General features: G+C 49.7%; 1 protein-coding gene across 5 annotated transcripts in view; it reads right to left on the bottom strand.

Annotated features, from left to right (window-relative positions):
* Positions 1–14,675, bottom strand: part of LOC119394018 (sodium/potassium-transporting ATPase subunit alpha) — a 139,034-nt gene that overhangs the window by 31,547 nt on the left and 92,812 nt on the right. For 3 of the 5 annotated variants that reach the window (XM_049415590.1, XM_037661225.2, XM_037661227.2), the window contains exons 2-4: positions 3,456–3,605; positions 2,316–2,375; positions 1,368–1,571 (exon numbers count right to left, since the gene is read on the bottom strand). In XM_049415590.1, coding sequence (XP_049271547.1) covers positions 1,368–1,571; positions 2,316–2,375; positions 3,456–3,605 — 414 coding nt within the window. Of the gene's footprint in view, positions 1–1,367; positions 1,572–2,315; positions 2,376–3,455; positions 3,606–10,118; positions 10,149–14,675 lie in introns of those variants that run through there. The other 2 variants (XM_049415591.1, XM_037661226.2) reach the window with 1 other exon arrangement.

Here is a 14,675-nt window from a genome sequence, read left to right as displayed (position 1 = left end):
CTTGAACGTGCATCTCTGCAACTAAAAACATCGGTTACAATACGATAAAATTCGACGGCATTCATTCACAGATTAAACTATACTAAATATTGGCTTCACCTGACAGCACACCTAGTAAAGCTAGTCTGCTGTTTTAACGTTACTGTGCTTGTACATTTGAATGCATTAAACCTGAAATCTTGCTAAGTTTTTTTTTATTTAACGCCAGTTAAGACACGGTAAAATCGGAAGGGACCCATTAACAGGTTCTATTCGATGATACTGAATGTTAGCTTCACCTGACAACATGCGTGCAGTAGGTAAAGCTCAAGCCTGTTTACATGCAGGCAAGGCTTCACCTTCGCACACACGTGCACTTCGTGCAACCAAATATATAGTATCAGTGTCATGCTGACTTGGCCGATTCAACTATGTATCCTGGAGAAAAAAAAAATCATGTACCACACCAATGCGGGGATTTTTACTGAAATTCTCGGTAGTACGATAGGGAGAAAAAAACAATCCTGTGACCGAGCACGTTCATCACTCGCGAGGAGAGTGTGCTGCTGTTCGGCGCGAATAAAAATGCGCCCCATTCAGTCTGTGACTGTCGGAAGAGGAATAGCATTTAAAGAGTGCCCTTCTAAGTGTAGTTCATAATTCTGTGGCAACCATGGCTACTCTGATTTCTTTGTTACCTTGCTTGTCATCATGTTATTGCGGTGGCAGTTACATGGACACTCCAGACGCATCTATGCCGTCGCCGTGAGGTTCCGTATAAATTCCAAATCGATAACATCGCCCCAGGCGTCGCACGTTCAATGTGCGAGTGAAAGCGTGGGAGGGTAGCTCATGACTGCGGCTCAAGCAGAGAGGAAACGTGCAGGCCGTCTTTCGTCGCGCGAAGGGCCCGTGACGGTGTGTCCCAAAGTGACGGGAAGGAGGGGGGGAGGGGGAGGGGGGGTGCGTCACTCCGGCCGGAACTGCGTACTTTGATCGGCCGGGCACGGTCGCGCGCGCCCTATCTTGACAGGGATCAGCAGACTGCTCATAGCTTTGAGCGTGCTTTCTTGCCGCTTGGTTTGCGCTGAAGCGATAGGTCGCTTCGCTCGCTGCAGTGGCTGCGTTCCCTTACACCACCGTTTTGTTGAGTTACGCCAGGTGGGATGTTAGGGTTATCTGCTAGCCTTACTTTGTACAACATTCCAATTTGTTGCTATCGCATTGAGTGCTTCGCCCTTGCGGCGAAACTGAATTTCTCCCTTCCACTGTCTCGCCCCCACTGCCCCCCTCACCTCTGAACAAAAAAAAGGAAAACCGAACAAAAAAATAGGAAAAAGTAAACAAAAGGTGACACAATTGGGGATAGCTGGATGCTCAATACTCACATTATCATCGGGCGGTTCCTCGAATGTGCCTGCCTGGATGGAATATGCGATGAAGCAGAGCACCGCGCCGATCCACAGTAGTAAGGAGAAACCCCCAAAGAGGTTCTTACAGAATTTGACCCATTCTGGTGTCTTCTTCGGGGGCGTTAAAGAGTTTGGACCGTCCCTTTCAAAAACTTCCCTAGCTTGTTGTGATGTGAGGCCCTGTTGGAATAAAAAAAGAAAATACAACAAATGCATCAAGAAATATAGCGCACACTAAAGTCCAAATCAAGATTATTGTGCACACATCGCATCTAAACTTTATACAGATGAAATAACGTTCATCGCGTAAAAAGAAAACAAAATTCCAGGAAAGCAAGTAAGCCATGAGTCACCGCTAAACTTGCCCAAGATTTAGTATCAGAGGCTTTTCATAATGTTAAAAGAAACATCTGTCTCAAAGATTAACGTGTCCACGCTTCAAAAGAATGTCTCAAGGTTGTAGACTTCAATCATTACGAACATGGGATATATTCCTGGTGAAGCATGTGTCAGTTCCTCTAGTTCAATAATGCCAAAATCCTGGCCTGTAAAAAGAAGCTGTCACGTTCTTGGTACTTAACTACACTGACGGAAATACAGCTACTTTAAGATCAGCACCACCTAAATGTTTACAGCTAAACTGCAACACCAAGAAAGTGAAAACCTACTTTGATATTTAGGCAGAGGTGGCAACTACCCTCAGCCCTACGTATTATATATGCAGCATTTTCATTGCCTTTCGGCAATGGTATGCGTCGAAGACGTTGCATCAGTTAAGCGAAAGCAGTTTCGAGGAAAGATAAAACTTCCTGCATGCGGTAAGCTGCTTTTAATTCAGAATTAAGCTTCGATTTGCTGGCGAAGATATACTCTAAGTGTGCAAACATTTAAGTTTTTCTTGGAGCGGCAAGAAGTAGTACTCACTGTGGCTGGATTCGTGCCAAGTCGTGCATAAAGTTCTTCGATGGGGATTTTGTGCTCATCCTGAAAAAGAGGAGGTAAGGTTAGTATGACGTCAACAATCCCGAAAACAATAACATCAAGCCCCGCCACGATCATCATTTGAACAACGAAGTGGTAAAGTGAACGTGATGAACGATGCGAGCACCTCGGACGAAAACTGCATTGCTCCACTGCATAGCCACCCGTACCGTCATCTTTTCGTCCGCAAACATGATCGCCTCTCCTTGTAAATAAATGCTTTTCACCACCACCACCACCACCACAAACATGATACCGAATTCTTAAGATAAATCGTTTGGCGGTGCTCGCGGCTTTCTTACAAGCTTGCGGTTATGCTCGAACGTGTCGCATCTCCCCTGATAAGTTGCCTTCACCACACGGTGATCGCGTCTCCTGGAAGTCAGCTTCTCTACGCGAGGTTTTCCACGCCGAGGTCGCAGGGGAGGCACCGAGATTTTCTTTACTGGGAGGAAAGGAGGCCACTTACCCCAAATCAGGCGGCAGCCGCCAGGTGGGCGTGGTGACGTCATGACCAACGCCGGGGATACGAAAAGAACCGAAGAGGAGCACAGAATTTCTTTTTCTTTTAATTGTGCGGCGCGCCCGCGTCTCGTGGTGCTGCCGCGTTTGGCATTGTTGATCGTGAAGGCGTTCTGAACACAATGCGCGTGTTTATGTGAAATGTCAGTAAATATCAGAGGTGGTTTAGGGGCCCTTTCAAAGATCTAAATTGGATCGAAGTTCTGCACCAGCCATTAGAAGAAAAAGAAATTCACTCCCTCGTACTCCCGTTTGCGAACATTTACGCTTGTTGCTCTTCACCATCGCAAGCGGCGGCGCCCGAACAGCGGCCTTATTAATACGTGTGTCTTCCGCGCACGCCATGTCGTGACCACCGAACGCGGCCGACTGCCGCGTTCCTCTGCCGTCGACTGCGACGACAGCGCAGACGTGCACTCGGGTCACTTTAAGCGATGCCCAGACGTCGACGCCAGTCATTTCCGCCGCGCCACAACAGCGCGGAGACTGCATCCGTCGACGGAGGACGGCAGTGTTTCACGTATTGACGGCGGCTGCACGCGAATAAGGAGGAGGACTCACCATCGACACTTCCTGCTTGAGGTCATCCAAGTTCTGTTCCTTTTCCTTCTTTCCGATCTTCCGCCGAGCCCTAGGCCGCCCGTCTGGCGTCCGGCCGTCATCGGGAACCCTCGGGTTAACTGCAACTCTGTAGCTGTCGCTTCGTCCATACTGCACAGAAGAAGAAGAAGGAGCAACCACGTCAACAACACGGCTCTCAACGAAGTGGTCGCAATGATCAGAAGGCGCGACCTTTATTTTAAAAAAAGCACGCACGTAAGGGAAGCGCGACAAAGCGCAACAAAATAGGAAATGGACTGACTACAATGCCTTGTTGAGGGATGTATGGTAATACATCCTTCAACAAGGCATTATTACTACTATTACTAATAATAATATTTATAATAATGATAATAATAATAATAAAATGTATGCAATTCCACACAACATGAAACCTGTAAAAGTGCGGAGCACTGATCCGCCTGCCCTTCAGCGACCAACAATAATAATAATAATAATAATAATAATAATAATAATAATAATAATAATAATAATAATAATAGGCGCCTAGACTCATAAAAACTTAGAGACACACATGAACGGCTTGCAGCAATCAAGCATGACATTCGCTTGCATTTCCACGGGAGGTCTACGGAATTTCAATACAACGAAGCAATGGAAACAACAGCTTTTTCAAAAATATTTAGTAAAAAAAGAAAGGGACACCACGCTTGCTTATACTGACAGTATTATGCAAAGCTTGCCATGTCGGGAAATGTATATAGTCCGCGACAACCTCAGAATTCAGTTCCGAACTTCTCCCCAGGTAACAGCTCAAAACAGCATTTCGACAGCGAAACACAGTGCCTCAAAGACGCTGCCGTGGCGTCACGGAAACAGAACGAACGTCATTGGTTGGAACGTCTGAACTACAACTACATTGCTGTCACTATACTTATAACTATCTGACGAGTAGGCAAACACGCAGCCAAAGGAAAAGACGCCCACCCTTAAAGGCAAACAGCATGGCCGATAAGGTCATTGAAGATCATGCGCGATTGTGTACTCTAAACGTTGTGTCAATTGTTAAACACGTAGATTACTTTCTGATGTCATTGCCTGGGCTACACTGTCACCTGTTTCGTATTCCTTATACACATGTGACTTGCATGTAATAACTCATATATGCTTATTTTTTAAATACATTATTGCACTGTTAATTATAACATTGAACATTGTGCCATATTGGTGGGATTTATGGGCTTAAAGGGGGCGGACGCCTTATGAGGCTTTTTTTTTTTTTTTGCCTTTTCGCCGGTCCCCTAGTCCAATTGTGCTTTGGTTCTACCTTAAATAAACTTCAACTAATAAATCAAAGATGGACCGGCCACTCACACTGGCCAAGCGTTCAGAGTTTGAACGTACGGTTAGGAGCTTTTACAAAGGAGTACCGTAATTGTGGAGTTTTATGCGCCAAAACCACGATATGATTAAGGCACAGCGGCGTACTTCATTAACTATACGGAGTAATTTTGGCTCCCCTTGTAATTTTTTAACGCGCACCTATGAATGTAAGTACATAGGCTATCTTGCATTTCGCCCTCATCGACATGGGGCCGCCGTGGGTGGGAATCGAACCCACGTCCTGTAACACCTCCTTAAACAACAGTGCCAAACAGGACCGCGAGGAAAGGTGCGAGAATTACGCAAGGCTACGGGCGAAGTAACACCGGCCAGACACTCCAATCCTTTTTTTTTTTCCCATTGTGCATGACACTTGACCGAGATAGTTGTCTCTGCGTGTGCGGACCCGCACTTAAAGGTCTTGACGTCAACCCTATCTGAAAGAGTGCGCCTGCTTACGTACGGGACATCCAGCCAAGACCCGCGACCTCCTTAAGCACTTTGATCTTCTCTTCGAGGAAAAAGAAAACCGGCGCAGATAGCGAGAAATGTCGGGAAAACTTGGAGATGCCGAGTCAAATATACGTTCGCAGTGCAGCAGCCGTCAGAAGTCTTGACGGAGACCCACCAAAGCCACTACGAGAAGGCATATCTGAGAACGGCAATCTTGTGTAACCACGTGAAGAGCCCTGCAATAAGCGGTCTTCAAACGGTCGCGGAGTTATCTGAAAGCACAAGAGGCGCCGATTTCGAATTGGGTGTTTGTGTATTGTGTAGGATCATTTGCATACCAGAAGCTTAGAACAATACTTCAAATAAACAAAGCAAGAGAAAAAAAAAAGACTGGTATTACACGCAGCGGATGAGCGCGACTCGAAAGAGAGGAGGACTTCTTTCCTCACAACGTCGCTAACGTTTGTGCTGTTGGCTATGACGAAACACAATTAGCCTCATTATAACCTCTATACCTCTGCCAATGCGGCTGTTCAAAAACGGGAGCTCCGCAGGTCACAGTAACAGCGTCCGGCGGAAAGGGAGGGAGGGGGAGTGGGGGTGGGACCGTATGCCGCCACACTGCGGCGGTCGTGAACTCACGCTCACATTGCGGTACACGGTACAGGTACATAGGGGCGACAATACAGCGGTTATAGGCCATATCCCTGTACCAAAGAGCCGTCTGCCTCCTGTCCTCCTCGCGACGGTAGTCGCGCAAACTACCCCTCCTCTCCCGCATAAACCCCGCGCTTTCTTCACGCCTACCACCACTTGGCGCCGCGGTCCTCACCCGCGGACTCCGGCGTCTGAGTTTGGCTGGTGCGAAAAGAGGCGAGACGAAGAGAGAGAGAGAGAGAGAAAACGCCGAGGAGGGGGAGAGACAGCGATCAATAAGCGAGCCGCCGCGGCGCCGGCCTCGCAGGGCAATGCCGAAGCACGCGGTGGGGGTCCGGGTACGGGAGCGAACGAAGGACCCCGGGGTTCTTTGCCGCACCGCCGCCCCGTCGGTCGGTCGCAGCGCAGAGGGCAAACGTTCGCCGCTGACTGTCCCGAACGAGGGGACACGAGATGCGTCCTCTCCCTCTTTCCAACTTTCTCCCTCTCTCACCACTCGGCCTGTGCGCACCACCGCACCCGCGGCAGACGAATGCAGCAGCTCCTATCTTGACTTTTTTTTTTGTATCTAACTGATTAACACAATTAGCGCCAGCGGCTTGCCCGCTTTCGCGAACGTAATTTTATCCAGCACCGACCATCGCGACGTCCGAGCTAGCGTGTGGTCTATATACGTATAACTTGTTTTTTCTTCTTTTCCGCGGCCTAGCTCGGTTCCCAGGAGTACGTACGTCACCGCCAAAAACAGGCCGCTTTTTCGAGGGCCGAAACTAGGTCACGCCAAAATAAAATACGCACAAACCTCGCAATATGCGTGTGCTACGCGGCGTTTGCTCGATCGAGTGAACGAGAGAGATTCCCCGGCCGAGTGACGCACATTTTCTGCCAAAATTCGGTGCTGCTTCCCCGCAAAACGCGATATGCAGGGACAGCGAATAAATGCGACTCGCTGGGCAAGGCCATTTAACTCAAAGCCATATCGAAGAAAAGTCATACCGAAGGCACCGCAAAGATTCGAGCCAGATGGGGAGGCATGTCCGGCGCGGCGATATGCTTCGATAAACGGGAAACTGAAACTATAGAATGCCTATAAAGGTCGGAATACAGGTTACATTCTCCGGAGCATTGAGCGATGTCCGAATAGTAACGAGTTTGTTCCACACACCAGGGACAAAAATAACATTTTCTAAGCGAATACTTCCGACAGCCTTTTCTTTCCCAAACGTTCGCTACAACGAATCGGCGATCACTGTTTACCTGCTTTGTGCGTAGCGCCTTTTGTCACAGTCCACGTAGGCAGAAATTTTTTTCGGGGGGGGGGGGGACCTCCGTGATTTGTAGTGGGGGCCGGGCAGGCAGATGTGGTCAAGTGTCATTTTGGGCTCAGTATGCAATAGCAAAAAAAATTTTCAGGGGGGGGGCACGGGCCCGGTGTGCCCCCCCCCCCCTGGCTACGCCACTGCAGTCCACCTCTGGTCAGACACTTCTTCCCCAATGCGTCACCCGCAATACGTCACCCGCAATACGTCACCCGAGTAGTCTGTAGTTTTCCCACGGAGCTTTGCCGTAACAGGTACTATAGCTTTGGTCACGTGAAGAGATGCTGGCGGAATACCTCGATTACAACGGGAGTAAAGGGCGACGCTTCACGGACAAGGCATGCTGACGAAAATCCAACGAAAATCAGGTTTCCCCGCAGGACGTCGCCGATGAAAACATCGTTCTGTTTAGAGAAGGAAGTTCCCCTGTATACATACAACACGTGAAAGCTGTCTCACGCACGTCAAAAACTTCGTAATTTAGAACGCACTCATGAATTCGAGCGACGCCGTAATAGATCCATCGGGATTAAATTTGACCCAATCGTGCTGCTCTTCAACGTGCATTAAAGAAGAAAAAAAAAAGCGGTTTCATCAGCGCTTTATGAAGCATCTTTGATCGAAATAAAAGCAGCTAAAGGTGTACGTATCTTTTGGTACGTATTCAAGCGTACGCATTAATTCCAGGCAATGTAAAACTACCCGAACCCACGTTGTCCATGCATGATCGATATCAGTGAAACCTCGCAGGAATCTTGGAAGCGGCGGAACGTGAAATTCGGGCCGACGCAACTGAGCGATCTCGCCGACAAGAACCGGTGCAAAGCAAAGGCGGCAAAATAAAAGTGCGATACAATACTGCGAGTATCTTACGAGGCGTTTAAGACTCTCCAACAACTGACCTCAAGATTAACGAGCTGCGTTTCTATGTTCGCGGCGTCAGTTAAACATTGTTCGGCGAGCGCGGCTTTCTTAGTTACTGGCATGGTTTAACGATTGCATAGATGAGGGGCAGCGCAGAACGCTTTCTACATTCATTAGGCAGTTTTACAATAGGTTACGCAGAGATAGCGTTCATTGGGTACGATACGCCATTTCAGTAACTTAACGTGGGTACGCAAGAGGGTAGCGTATGACGTATGCGCAGTGGAGACAAATGCTAACGCAAAGCTTTGCGTATCTAAAGATATTAGCGAGTTTTAGTATAGCGGGAAACGCTTACGTTAGCGTTAGCGTACGTCTCAACGCTAACGCTAAAACAGGACGCGCTGCGTGTCAACTGGTGGTCTTTTAGTACAGCGGAAGGCATTCCCGCTAACGCTAACGCAAGCGCATACGGCGCCATCTAGACATAAAAACACTAAATGCACTGTAGAATCCACAAAAGCGCCATCAAGTTGAGCTGATCCAAAGTCACCACTGTTGCGTCTCCATGTCGCGTTTGCAGAAGTGTTCAGTTCTGACACATTGGTTTCTGTCGACATGCCGCGTTCGAGAATTCTTCAAGACCCCTCTTACCTGGCCTTTTTAAGCTGGGACGCATCACGCGTCACATTCATGCACTGCCGCGAAAGGCATGAAGGGAAACGACGCCTGACATGTATCTGCTTGACTTGTGGCCGTATCTTGGAAAGAGGCGACTAAAGACAGCGTCGCCATCTCTGCGCTGCTACAGAAAACATGAGCGAACCTTGGAAACAAATCTTGCTAAGCCTTCTGCAGCGCAAATCCACTTTGTATCTCAAAAAACGGAGCTATTTTATCGGCGGTACACGGTTGGCGAAGCCTCATTACTCAAATCTAAATCAAATACGAACATTATTAGGGAATGAATAAGTTTAGTAATGCAGGACGACGGCTACAAAGATTCGAAGTGGACGGCTCTCGCTTCAACAGGCACCGCCATCTTGCCCTACGTACGGGATCTCTTGCGTGCGTTAGCGTTGAACGCTATATTCCAGAAATAGCGTTCGTACGTAAGAGCTCCGGCTACGTTTACGTTCTGCTCATGCGCAGTTAGGAGCACGCAACGCTAACGCTAACGCTAAATCCTTGCGTTTGCTGTTATCCGCTATACTAAAACTCGCTATTAACGTCGACAGTGCCCTTTATAATAAGAGCAATGCGAGACGCGAGCGTACCCGAAAAAAGATACGCAACCCCGCAAAAAACATGGCGGCCCGAGAGATACGCACCCAAACCTCCGCCATATTTATCAGCAGCCCGTATCACACGCCCTGCCGTGCCACTAAACGGGGGCAGATTTCTTCGCCGTACTCGAGAAAAGAAGGCGTGTTCGTTGGCGGGGCTACCGACGGTACACATCGTGCGCAGAACGCATAAAATAAATTGACGGGGTTAAAAAAAAGATTGTGATCACGAGAAGGGGATGGGACGAAATTTAAACTACTGTTATCGCGTATCATCTTGACTCGGGTCATAGAGGACATTCAACATAGATGATCCGCCAGCGCTATTCATAAGAGAGGCTAGGGCATATCAACAGAACGGCAACGAGCATGGGAAATAATTAAGCCGCCGCCTTCAGCACACAGCAGTTGCGGTTGATAAAGAAAAAAAAAACGCAAGAAGAGATAAGACAATCCTTCGGGTAAGTCCGCACACGTGTTGAGAAATCTCTGCAATAAAGATGTTGGAGAGTCAAGGAAAGAACATCCTGCCGTTGGTCATTTTTTCCCTTGTAATTCATTGCAGCGCTGTCCGTTACGCGGCACATACATGCGCTCACACAGTGTTCACACTGGCGACTCGATCCTCCGACGTCCGAATCAACTTCAAACACTCGCACCAAACGAACGGCACGCAATGCATAAGAAGGTTAGGGATATACCTTGTCGTCGGCCATGTTTCTTCCGTTGCGTTACGTTCCCCCAAACCCGGCGACGTAGTTCTTTTGGAGATGAAACACCAACCTTCGCAGCAGCAGTTCGAAAGCACGCGCACGATCGACACACCACGTACGTACGGTGCCCAAAGGGACGCGACACAATACTTTTTTTTTCCCCGAGTTTTCAGCGACGGCGACGATGAGTGATGATGGCGGCCGCGAGGTCGCGACCGTTCTAAGCGCCGACGAAGACGGCGACTCGCTCTTTGAAGCGCTCGAGAGGCCGCCGACGGTGTCATCCCCCCCCCCCCTCCTCCTGACGACGATGGGAAAGGAGGAGAAGAAGATATTGTGCATCCCACCCCCACCCAACTCTTATCGACAGACGGCGCAGACGCCATCGTCAGCCCCGGCTCCTCAGCTCTTCATCTCCGTTATCAGTCTCGCCCACGTACGTATCCGTCTCCTCGCTTCCGATTGCCACAGGAGCCTCTTCCCCCTACCCCGCTACTAACTATATACCCCCTCTGCCCCCTCCCCTTCATTTGTAAGACGTAACGCCATCGAGTGGAAGAAAATACGTCACACACAGAGGGTCCGATTCCTCTCAAGAGGAGGCTGCAGCGCAACACGCTTCCAATCTAATCGGTCTCAGGCAATGCACAGGTTGCGCAGGTCGAAGTAGGGAATCGAGGAGGAGGCCGCGCTGACGCGTGAAGCGCGCTTGCTGACCGACCAATGCTGACAGTGTGGAGGGGGTTGCGCAGTTTTCGCGCAACTTGGAACGATAAAAAAAGATGATTGGGGGAAAGGGAGGGGTGTGCCGAGTTTTTCGCGCAACTTGATGGTAGGGGGGGGGGGGGGGGGTGTAAGAACGATAAAAAGAAATGATTGCGGAATACTGATGGACAACAGAAATGCCGAACAGGGCGAACGCGAATTAACGCGGACGAGTTTATTCAGCGACTGCAATACATCTGCGTTTCATGTCCGCACAGCGCCATTATAAAATTTTTGTTACTGTATACGTACGCGCAATTTCAGCGGCGAACGATTGCGATGCGATCGTGCGACAACGTAAATCTGTGTACCGATGCTGCTAGATTTATAACCAGGACTTGCGCGCTTTCCAAAGTGAGGGAGCTATGTGGTATTTCATAGTTCAGTAGACAGAGGTGAAAAAAACTAACATTCGCAACGCTCTGTCACAGTGGAACTCCGCGCAATGCACTGCGCTGCAAGACAGCAAATACATAACAGCAGCTGCTAACAACGACCGTTCGGTCTATGTGAGATACTAGCACGTTTACTAAGGAAAGAAAACGAAAAGAAGAAAAACGAAATTAAACTACGCGCATAGGTCATGTCCGACATTTGTCGTATACATGTAACACAGCATATTATTCGGGCACGCGCAAATGTGTCCAACTGCGCTGCCTCGCTGACGGGCTGTCAAGGAGGTTCAATCGCTATGCAGAAACGAACGCACAGTTCGAAATGATGCCACGCAGAACAGAGAGGGGTCACGCGCAATGCGCAATTCTATATTGTACAGATTGGAGCACTAACTTTCGCCCGAGAAACAGGCACTGCAACGTCTTTTCCTGTATGAATGGAACGTTTATGCATTGACACAAAGACGCAGCAATAGAACTAAACAACGAGGCGTATATGGCGCAAGTCGGAAGACGGGGCGAACAGCGACGCGGCAGCGTTCCTCGCAGGCGCCATGCAAAGCAGAGCGCGGATACGTGTATAGCCCCTGTCCTCGCACCTCCCAGCTTATCAGCTGTTAATAGCGCATAGTGGGCGCCGATAAGGGAAGACCGCATCTCCGCTTCACGTCGAGCCCCCCTAGCATGCATGAATGTACGGAGCGCCTTCGAGTGTCCCGTGTGGACGCTGGCAGGTATGTACGTCTAGAGCACTGCACGGGCCGGATTTTACGGCCCTGGACCGGCCCGGGCCCGCTTTATGAAGCCCGAGCCCAGCCCGGACCCGTGGTTCCAAGCGCGGGCCCGGCCCGGGCCCGGGCGTACATAAGCAAACCCAGCCCGAACCCGGCCCCGGCCCGTGGTTCCAAGCCCGGGCCCGGCCCCGGCCCGTGGTTCCAAGCCCGGGCCCGGCTCGGGCCCGGGCGTACTTGACCGTACCCAGCCTGAGCCCGGCCCGGGCGTTCATTACTAAACTAATCCAGGGCGCGCTTGTTCATGACCAGACCTGACCCGGGCCCGCTAGAAAATATTAGTTGATGATTATTAATGATGCCGTGCGCTTTGTAGCGGGCGATCGGACAGAAAATCGATCGCTTTGTAGCGGGCGATCGGACGGTGTGTACATGCATCGAAGTGTTGCTTTGCCTGCGGTGGTAGGTAAGCGGTTAATCTGTTTCGCTGTTAAGTCCTAGGACGCGGGTGCGATTCCCGCGGCCACGGCGGCCGCAATTTGATGGGGCGAAATGCAAGAACACCCGTCTATGTACTTATCTTCAGGTGCACGTTAGAGAACTCAAGGTGGTCGAAATTAATCCGGTGCCACTACGGCGTGACTCATAATCATATCGTGGTTTTGGCACGTAATACCAAGGAATAGAAATGAAATGTATCGTATGTGTGAACCTCGAATAAAAGATCGAAATCTTTATTCCTCCCATGGGAACAACCGTGATCTGGCCCATTGTTAGTGCTGTTAACAGATATATATATATATATATATATATATATATATATATATATATATATATATATATATATATATATGATCTGGCGTGTTTATAAGGAAACCCACCACGATGTACTTGTTACTTTGACAAAGTCTGGTCCAGCAGACGAAACGTTAGTGAAAATATACAGTGCCAATCTATATCTATACTGGTGAAAAAAAATAGCACTTCAACTGTTTCTATTTTTATTGCTAAGCTTTACTAAGAGCCAGCTCTTTGCACGTGTCACTTCATGCAATGCATAACGTTCGCGTGTGCTCGAAGGCCCGACTTACCGAGTCCGGCCCGGCCCGCAGCCTCAAGCCCGGGCCCGGCCCAGGCCCGCGGCTTCACGCCCGAGCCCAGCCCGGGCCCGCCGAAAAACGCTTCGGACGGCCCGGCCCGCGGGCCGGGCCGGGCCCGGGCTTTCGGGCCGGCCCGGGCCCGTGCAATGCTCTATGTACGTCGTATGTAGGCTCGCGCGTGTCAGCAACGGCCGCGCCCGAAAGCACTGCACACTCCGCTGTAAAGAAATTATTTCGCGAGCGAGCTAGCTGGCCTAGCCATGAATGACGAAATCGCGGGCTATACAACTGTAAGGAGTGCAACAACGTCTACAAGTTTGCCGAGATGATTGACCAGCCACTCCACGAGGGTGCGTCAACATTGCGTCACTGCGAAACAGCCAAGATCTCCGACTTGTCAAGTCGCTACCTGCTACCGTCCATACACGTGGAAAAAAGAGCCGTAAAAGCTGGGTTTCAAAATCGCTTTGAAGGGTCGATCCGTGGAGATAAATTGCACTCGAGAACACGGGTCCTTTGGCCCGTTATAACGGTACGCGATACTGGGTGGATGTGTACCGGATCACTCATCGTGACGGCACTGAGCTGTCTTCGTTGAAACGAGCTGTGAGACAAGGACAGTAATCAGGTCAACAACGCGCACAAGCGAAGATGCAGCTGAGAGGAAGCGCCAACCAATATAACCGCCGCACTGCAGAATAGGTACAGGCGTGAAAAAACGAGACAGATGCACCCCCCCCCCCCCCCCCGCCGCAACACACACTTCGTGTGACGCTACACAGGAGCCATGTGACGTCACGCATAGACAAAGTGAGGAAACTGCCGCCGAAATTGTGATTGCGTGTGGGCAGTACCTGGGAATAGACTTCACCGCAAGAGTTGCACTTCACGAAGCAATCTGAGACTCTAGATGCCGACGCGTCCGGTCTCGCAATTCGCCGAAGGCATGAACCTGCGCTTTCAACCCTCTTCTCTATTTCTATAGAGTCCCTCAAGACTTTATTTTCGGCGAGTTACAATGAGAATGATTAACAGTAGCGCTATGGATGCTAATGCGTGGTCTAAGGATGAGGCACAAAAGCCTGTCATGTTGCTACCTGCAAATGCACCCAACGTGACAAGTGATATGTACATACATCAGGTTGGCCACCTAAAAAATTAATAAACGAAGTAATATTGACACCCACGTCTCTATGGGTCGAGCGCAAGAGAGCTAAGGTTGTGGCCGAAAGGTTCGGCGATGTACAAGAACTCAAAAAAAAAAAAAAAGAACGATTAAATCAATCACCACTTCGGGATGTGTTTGAATCAGGTTGCCCATAGCCACAAGAGGATGACAGAGCGAGAGCGACGCCTTTCTTTCGCGTGTGTCTTTGCAAGCTGTCTATACACCGACACCACTGCCACGGAACATTGAAACGGGGACAAGGTGTGTGGAGATCGCCTGTCTGAAACGGTATGCCTCCGCACGCTCCACCACGAACCTCATTCGACAGAAATGAAGCTATACGCACCGCAAGGCGGGGCCCCGAGTGCACGCGTGCCGTCGAAAAG

Source organism: Rhipicephalus sanguineus, chromosome 5 (assembly GCF_013339695.2).
Source record: "Rhipicephalus sanguineus isolate Rsan-2018 chromosome 5, BIME_Rsan_1.4, whole genome shotgun sequence".
NCBI classification, from domain to species: domain Eukaryota; kingdom Metazoa; phylum Arthropoda; class Arachnida; order Ixodida; family Ixodidae; genus Rhipicephalus; species Rhipicephalus sanguineus.
Note: the sequence above shows the minus strand (reverse complement) of the source record. Positions and strands in the feature narration are given on the sequence as shown.